This window comes from Bidens hawaiensis, unplaced genomic scaffold (genome assembly GCF_021521415.1).
Source record: "Bidens hawaiensis isolate Kalapana, Puna unplaced genomic scaffold, B.hawaiensis_p1.1 tig00024637_1, whole genome shotgun sequence".
NCBI classification, from domain to species: domain Eukaryota; kingdom Viridiplantae; phylum Streptophyta; class Magnoliopsida; order Asterales; family Asteraceae; genus Bidens; species Bidens hawaiensis.
Genome location: NW_027493896.1, coordinates 48,469 through 57,441, shown reverse-complemented (window position 1 = coordinate 57,441; position 8,973 = coordinate 48,469). Strand labels below are relative to the sequence as shown.

The window sequence follows — 8,973 nt, the reverse complement described above, 5'->3', positions numbered from 1 at the left end:
CGTTCATCTCGAAGACCGGGGAACATCGTCATGGATCAGGTCAGATTAATTTCATGTTTCTACAGTAACAAATCAAAGAATGATAGATTTAACAACTTATTAACACGTATAATCAACTTGTAGAATATAAGTTAATCCAAACACTTAAAAATAGCTTATCAAATAATTGAAAATAAGCCATAAGCTACTTTAAAATATAAACATAAACTTGAAAATAAAAGCTAGGCCAAACACCATTTTAGTTGATGTTATCAGGATACCAACGTTTAGACGTCTAATGTAGGGATAAGATCGGTACGATATTAGTATCAAATTTATAAAAAACTAGGGACCGAATATCGAGTCTAACGAGCTTTTATGAAAATTACCCGAAATGTTTAGTCGTTGCAACATGCATACCGTAGTGCAGTAAACAAAACGAATACACACACACACACTTGCGTCTGTAATTACTATCTTCTTCTTCTTCTTCACCAAATTCACAGAGGCACCGTTATTCGATCTCAATTTTTAATCCCTAAAACCTCAACAAATCGTTCGAATCGGATCGTACTTCAGATTCGGATCGTCTAATCGGATCTCCTAGGGTTCCAATCTCGATCAACACGATGGTGAGTGAGTTCACAATTCAATTCTATTCTACTTGATTTTGATTTGGATCCGGTTGATCTGATTCGGTTTAATTGTTGAATCACATTATTATTATTCGATTGGATTGGATCTGGTGTGGTAACTGACTGATGCTTTGTTTTATGTTTGTTTTGTATATTGTGATGCAATTTGGTGCAGCCTCTCAGACTCGAGATCAAGGTACTGTTATTGTTGTTGCTCATATTGAATCTACTCAATGTTATTTTTGTTATTAGGATCCGGTACAAATGAAATTAACCTACTAAATGTGTACAGATAGCTAGAGTAATTAGTAATAATCCACAGTTCTAGAATAGAGTAAGTACACTAGTACACTACACAAAACGAAGTGGAGTAATAATAATGATGCTAGTGTAGAGTAATAATAATTATGGTAGTTAGTTGTACACTTCTCTGGATAAGAGCTGTTTGTATTTGATCCTAAAACAATTACTCTAGTTATTTGTACACTTCTCACGTTAAGAGTTGGTTGTATTTGGTCCTAACAGATTAAATAAATATTTATAATTCTCAATTATTAACTTGTTATGCTAATTATGAGTATATTTGGCTGAGGAAATTGTACTAATAATCAATCTAGTTTAAAACTGTACTAATAATTACTCTAGTTATTTGTACACTTTTCACGTTAAGATTTGTTTGTATTTGATCCTAGCACATTCTGTAAAAGGTTATAATTCTCTGTTGTTATTCTAATTATGAGTGTATTTGGCAGAGGAAACTTGCTCAAAGATCAGAAAGAGTAAAATCTGTGGATCTGCATCCGACGGAGCCATGGTAAATATTATACTCTTTAGTTCTTACTCGTTGTAGCTGAATTTATGTCGTGACTGATGTATTTTTCTATTGTGAATATATGTGCATTGTCAGTCAGTGATTGGTAGCTTCTATGAACTAATAGCTGTAATGGTGCTCTTGTTTTTTTACAGGATTCTAGCAAGTTTGTATTCGGGGACGGTCTGCATATGGGATTATCAGACTCAGGTATGACTTTTGAGGCCAGTTTAGCAAGGTTTAGGCAGCTTTAGGGTATGACAGATATTCATTTATGGGACACAGTTGGCACTTCTAAAGTAAACATGCATGCATATTTTTTCTTATGGTGGCTTCAATGATTTAGTAGAAAAATTTAGGGTATTTTTATAAGTCTAGAATGCTAGTTCTATCTTGTTGTGAAGGGAGTTGGTGCAGTTGTCATGCATAGATGAGGTCATGGTAGGCATTTTTGTAGTCATGCAGTTAAATTGTTAAGTAACTGCACATATATAAGTTTTGATATGATTTTAGTAGCCTTCTAAATTGTCACACTAATAGTTTTTGCTAGATTAATAACCAAGGAATACATGTCATCCAACTTCATGCAACCTAACAATACTTGAGAGGTAGTAGCTAACACCAAAAGTTATATACCTGGTATAAGATAATATAATTTTTTTCATCGAACTTCATGCAATCTAATAATACTTGAGAGGTAGTAGCTAATGCCAAACGTTATTTACCATGTATAAGATAATATAATTTTTGTCATCCAACTTCATGCAACCTAATAATACTTGATAGGTATTTGATAGTATAATTTTAAATAGTATAAATAGTTTTTAAGCAGGAAATAAATACTGCATAAGGGTTAAGATGTTAAGTTTTTTACCTTCTCATTGATTGATTGATTAATTAATTAATTACTATGTTATATGGAATTATGAACAAAGTTTGCATAAGGAAATTAGGTCATGTCTACAACTTGCAGTGTTCCTTCAATATCATAAAGCATAGAACAACTATAGGTGAAATCACACCATGAAATTTTTGTAAGAACATGGATGATCATTTCATCATTTATATGGCACTATTGCTCTCATATTTCTGTTGCATGAATTAAAAATAAATGTATCGTATGCAGACACTTAATTCCGCCTGTATATTCTTTTTCTCTTTGAACCAATGGGGTTTATTAAGTTATATCTAAACCGCACACAATGCCCTGTGCACTCCTTAGAAGCAAAGTTTAGTTACGATTACTATTCCCTTACTTTATAACACACATCTTAAAGGTTTAAAGTTTTGGATTGATAAAAGATAGATAAATATATTCACGTTTCAGAGTATTGGTTGTTGCTTAACTTTCCCTTGTGGAGACAAGTATACATCAATTAACCTTCTCTCTTACATCCATAGGCATTACTTAAATACCTCTATATTCTTATATTCAGTCAGTGACCACACGCCTTGTAATTTTATTAATTGCAGGTTATGGTTAAATCATTTGAGGTTACCGAGCTACCAGGTCTACTATCAGACTTTATTTTTTATTGTGTTATTATGCATGGCTTTAGGCTTATGGGATACCCAATATTATTTTGCAGTCAGATCAGCAAAGTTCGTAGCACGCAAGCAGTGGGTTGTTGCTGGTGCAGATGATATGTTTATCCGAGTATACAACTACAACACAATGGATAAAGTCAAAGTATATGAAGCACATACTGATTATATCCGGTGTGTGGCGGTTCACCCTACACTACCATACATATTATCATCATCTGATGACATGCTTATAAAGCTTTGGGATTGGGAGAAAAGTTGGTACTGTACTCAAATCTTCGAGGGTCATTCTCACTATGTTATGCAAGTGACATTTAATCCTAAAGACACCAATACTTTCGCAAGTGCATCACTTGATCGCACTATAAAGGTTATCTTACACATGTCCCCTCGCTAGTAACTGACACCGATCAGTTACATTCTACAAGATTAGTTTATCATGTGCTTATTATTATCTTTTATATTTAGATTTGGAATCTTGGTTCACCTGATCCTAACTTCACACTGGATGCCCATTCCAAAGGAGTGAATTGTGTGGATTATTTTACTGGTGGAGATAAACCTTTTCTTATTACTGGATCTGATGATCACACTGCTAAGGTCTGTGGACTTTTACTTTTTTCACCAGTTATGTTTATAGATTCCAGTAGTATGCATCTTATCCCTTATGTTATAAATAATTTGAAACAGGTATGGGATTATCAAACTAAAGCCTGTGTCATGACTCTAGAAGGTCATACACACAATGTTTCTGCTGTTGCTTTCCATCCAGAGCTCCCAATTATAATTACTGGCTCTGAAGACGGTACTGTACGTATATGGCATTCAACCACTTACAGGTATATCCTGTGTCTGACATTGTATTGGGAATTGTTTTTTTTAATGTTTACCTTGATTCTTTGCATTTTGTTTGATGACATTGTTTTTTAATCATTTGCATTATTATGAACACAATCCCCTTTTTTGCAGACTTGAGAACACCTTGAACTATGGACTTGAAAGGGTTTGGGCTATTGGGTGCATGAAAGGTTCACGGCGGTAAGTTTGTTTTGAGGTTATGTAAGTCATATATTAGCAGTATGCTAGTGTTATATTAAAAGTTGCTGATAAGACCTTAGGCATACCTCAATATTCTTGATACTTCTTCGTTTATCATTAATGTGTTTGTGATTAATTACTTTTCTTTACAGGATTGTGATGGGATATGATGAAGGGACAATAATGGTGAAAATTGGGCGGGAAGAGCCTGTTGCTAGCATGGACAATAGTGGAAAAATTATATGGGCTAAACATAATGAAATCCAGACTGTTAACATTAAGAGTGTTGGAGCTGATTATGAGGTTTGGGCTCACACTCACCTTGTCTTGTTGAAGATAAATAAAATAAAATCGCCGTTTCTTCCTTTCCCCTGTTTCTGCCAGGTGGACATTACATATCTTTTATCCCTTTATTTTTCAGGTTTCTGATGGAGAGAGGCTGCCTTTAGCAGTTAAAGAGCTGGGAACATGTGATCTCTACCCCCAAGTGAGTAGTGCTAGATTCTGGAAACTTTGAAAACCCAAACACTTGACACTTAGTTTTGAACATTTTCAGTTCAATTGCACTAGTTTACACTATTTCTTTTCTTGCTTGTGATCTTTTGTGCAGAGCTTAAAGCACAATCCAAATGGGAGGTTTGTGGTTGTATGTGGTGATGGTGAATACATCATATATACAGCTTTAGCATGGAGAAATAGATCATTTGGCTCTGGTTTAGAGATTGTTTGGTCATCTGATGGTGAATATGCTGTTAGGGAAAGTACATCCAAGATTAAAATTTTCAACAAATCTTTTCAGGTACATATGATATCTCATTACTAGACCAAACGTTATTTTTTTATTTCTTTTTTTTTTTGCATTTATTTTCAGAATTTAGCAAATAAATTATACAACATCCACCCCAAAATTATTGTTTACATTTCTGATGCGTTTTATGTTTTTGATGTATTTAATCAGGAAAAGAAAAGTATCCGGCCGACATTTTCAGCTGAACGAATATTTGGAGGATCTTTGCTGGCTATGTGCTCAAATGATTTCATATGTTTCTATGACTGGGCTGAGTGTAGATTGATTCAACGGGTTGATGTCAATGTTAAAGTAAACAGTACTTATCTCCATCTTCGTCAATCATATCATACCATACTAGCTTCAGTTAATAATTCACTTCATGATTTTCATCCTTTTTTCAGAATCTTTACTGGGCTGATAGTGGTGACCTGGTAACAATTGCGAGTGATTCATCATTCTACATACTAAAGTACAATGTAAGATAAAACCAGCTTATTTTGTATACTTTTTACTCGGGTATTTTTGAAAAGTTGTGACTAATGTAATATATTAAAATTGTTTTGCAGCGTGATGTAGTGGCTGCTCATATAGATAGCGGAAAAGGTGTTGATGAGCAAGGTATTGAGGATTCGTTTGAACCTCTCTATGATGTTAGCGAAAGAGTTAGAACTGGATTATGGGTTGGTGATTGTTTTATTTACAATAATTCTTCATGGAGGCTTAATTATTGTGTGGGTGGCGAGGTAATGGTCTATTATTACTTGTCACAGTAATCTTATTTACTCGTGTTTGTTTAATATTATAAATCATCAAATGGATTGATCTTTTTAGGTAACTACAATGTTTCATCTGGATCGACCAATGTATCTTCTAGGATATTTAGCTAATCAGAGCAGAGTTTATCTCATTGACAAAGAGTTTAAGTGAGTGTTATCTTAGCACTTAGCAGATACAATAACTTAAGCACCAGTAGCTCATTATTGACATTGTTTATCTTATTATTTACACTTTAGTGTCATTGGATACACCTTGCTTCTCACCTTGATCGAGTACAAGACACTTGTGATGCGCGGAGAACTTGAACGAGCTAGCGCACTTTTGCCATCAATTCCAAAGGAACATCATAATAGGTAGAGTTCAATTATTTTGTTCTTTTAGTGTTCTTTTTTTCATTTGTACATTTGTCTATTTACAAACTCTAAACATAGAATCATCAATGTTCTTTTATAGTATAGTCGGAATTTGATAAAATGAATGGCTTCTATTACAGCGTTGCTCGTTTTCTGGAATCACGAGGGATGACTGAAGAGGCATTGGAAGTTTCTACAGATCCTGACTATAGATTTGAGCTGGCCATTCAGCTTGGTAAACTAGAGATCGCAAAGGAAATTTAGCTCACTTTCTGCTAGCAAGAAATACTATATTTAGTAGGGGTGTCAATTGGACCGTGGGTTAACGCGCTGAAACATTTAAACCGAACATGGTCCTTAAATATATTCGTGTAAAAACATCAACCCTAACCCCACACACTTAAAATCGTGTAACCCGAACACAACCCGTTTAACCCATGGTTAGCATGCCAAATGGGTTGGCGGGTAGTAATCAAGTTGTACATGGGTTATAAACAGGCTTATGGGTGGGACCTGCATAATTCGTTTAACTATACATGTTAAACCGATCAACCTGAACACGACCAGTTTTTAAACACATTATATACGCCAACCCAAACCCGGATTCTTTTCATGTCGTGTTGTGGTTGTCTCTCACACCTAAAATTTAGAGAGAAGAAGAATCTTGGTTAATTTGTGATCTTGTGATGAACTTTTGTTCTATTTTATACAGGATATCGCGCTGGTAGCTCAAAGCGAGTCAAAATGGAAGCAGTTGGGTGAACTGGCTATGTCTAGTGGAATGGTATACTATTTTTTTTTAAATGGAACATTAATTATTTTCATCATGAAGAGGCCATATAAATTGGTTCACTATCCTATCTAACTATTGATGACAATAACTATCATATTGCAGTTGGACATGGCTGAGGAGTGTTTGAAACACGCAAATGATTTAAGCGGTTTGTTACTCCTTTATTCTTCATTAGGAGACGCTGAAGAACTTTCAAAACTTGCATCTCTTGCAAAAGAGAACGGAAAGAATAATGTTGCCTTCGCTTGTTTATTCATGTTGGGTAAATTAGAAGACTGCCTACAGTTATTGGTTGACAGGTTAGTCCGTTCTCATATTTCTTACACATAATAAAATATCATCTCTGAAGTTACTCTCCACTACAGCAATAGAATTCCCGAAGCTGCTTTGATGGCTCGTTCTTATCTTCCAAGCAAAGTTTCAGAAATAGTCGCCCTTTGGAGAAAAGACCTTAACAAGGTTAGTTTTTAATTTTCATTTTTTCTTTTTTTATTTCCACTATTTATTTGTCAGTTCTGCATTATATAAAGTTACATGATTTAAATACAGGTTAACCAGAAGGCTGCAGAATCTCTAGCAGATCCTGACGAGTACCCGAACATGTTTGAGGATTGGCAACTTGCAGTTGAAGTTGAAGCACATGCTGCAGAAACAAGGTTACATTTGATTATTGAATATTTCTTTTAAGTTTCTCTTGTAATATTTAATTCATTATTAACTTATGAAATGGCTTTTGACATTAATAATCTTTTTGTGTAGGGGCCATTATCCTCCAGCATCAGAATATGTGAACCATGTTAATAGACCACATATCACCTTAGTCGAAACTTTCAAAAACATGCAGTTGGATCTTGAGGAAGAACCACATGAAAACGGAGATTTGGATCATGAGGTTCGATTTCTCATTTATTGGCGACTTCTTACTTCTGTGTTTTCTAACTACAACAATCTCATCTAATGACACAGGATGTAGAACAGAGTGATAAGGAAGGCGAATTCATTGACGGTGAAGAAGAGGTGGGTCAAGCAGAAGTCAAAGAGGTAGACGATGCTGCTAAAGATAATGATTCTTCAGATGGCGCTGTACTTGTTAATGGTCATGAAGCCGATGAAGAGTGGGCCCCGGATAACACCGAAAAACCTTCCGCCTAAACGCATTTGTTTGGTAAATCATTGAATCTTCTTAATTGTTTTTTTTCATTAAAGTTATAGCTTATTATTGTAATAATATTGTTTTTTTAAAATATCATGAACATACAAATTTTAAAAAAGTGAACAAATTGGTTATGGGCCGACCCGACCGGTGGCTCATTTTTGGGGTAAAAATGTATAAATAAAGAGTTTTTAATTTTCAATTTTTTTTTAATTGTAGGTAGGTGTGGATGGAAAATGTAGAAGGGGTGAACATCTAATTTGAAGGTGGTGTAATTGAGGGACATAAAAATATAAAGTTGAGCTTGAGTTTATTAGTGTCGAGTTTTTAGTAGTTACCTTGTAGCGATGTTTTTACCGATATTCGTTTTGTTTTCGTTTTTTAAGTTTAATTGTTACTGCCATTGTAGAAATATCTTATATTGGTTATAGGCTCTTGTTTGGCATGCTTTCAAAGTTTCAGTTTTATCATACATGAATCCTAACACTTTGGTACCATGAGGTCCTTTGATTGTAATTGCAAATAATAATCTAATGCTATGAATGAGTTGAAATCACAATATTAAGTAAAGCATAGAATCAACATCAAAATCAAACAAAATGAATCCACATACATTCGTATTTAGGGCGTAAATGTGACCAGATGCATACCTGCAAGGATTTACTCTCAGAACCGATTGATTGATTGAATACTCATATATCTAATCTCTAGATTAGTGTGTTGGAATCGGAATGGAATAGGCTACTTAAAAAAGGAATCGGGTAGGCAACGATATTCATTGAATAGTAGAAGACACGTGATATAACAATTGAATAGAATACTTAGCAAACGGGTTATTCGGGTTTACCCGAAACCCATTAAAAGTAATCGGTACTAGAATTGTATTAGTTCGGGTTGTACACTCGGGTTTGGTTTCATGAGTATGCGTACTTTCGAGCAAGGTTGCAAAAGTCGATAAGCGGACCCTAGACGGCTGACTGGAGAGTTGGGAGTACTTGGAGTACTCGGGGAGTACTCAGAGAGTACTCGAATATGGTAAATATAAAGAAAATTAACCTTTGGATATTATATATATGTCAAATATCATATGTTTACTAAT

At 34.6% G+C, this 8,973-nt stretch overlaps 1 protein-coding gene across 1 annotated transcript; it reads left to right on the top strand.

The window, feature by feature from the left end:
- Positions 1-513: 513 nt before the first annotated feature.
- On the top strand, positions 514-8,368 carry LOC143569689 (coatomer subunit beta'-2-like). Its single transcript, XM_077055543.1, has 25 exons — positions 514-611; positions 790-810; positions 1,367-1,428; positions 1,581-1,635; positions 2,899-2,935; positions 3,015-3,340; positions 3,439-3,570; positions 3,661-3,809; positions 3,940-4,008; positions 4,161-4,311; positions 4,430-4,495; positions 4,619-4,807; positions 4,967-5,107; positions 5,200-5,274; positions 5,365-5,541; positions 5,630-5,721; positions 5,812-5,928; positions 6,069-6,185; positions 6,643-6,712; positions 6,824-7,020; positions 7,087-7,180; positions 7,271-7,377; positions 7,481-7,613; positions 7,688-7,881; positions 8,094-8,368. Exons 1-24 carry the CDS (start codon positions 609-611, stop codon positions 7,871-7,873), a joined length of 2,766 nt encoding a protein of 921 aa, XP_076911658.1. The 5' UTR covers positions 514-608; the 3' UTR covers positions 7,874-7,881; positions 8,094-8,368.
- The last annotated feature ends 605 nt before the right edge of the window (positions 8,369-8,973 follow it).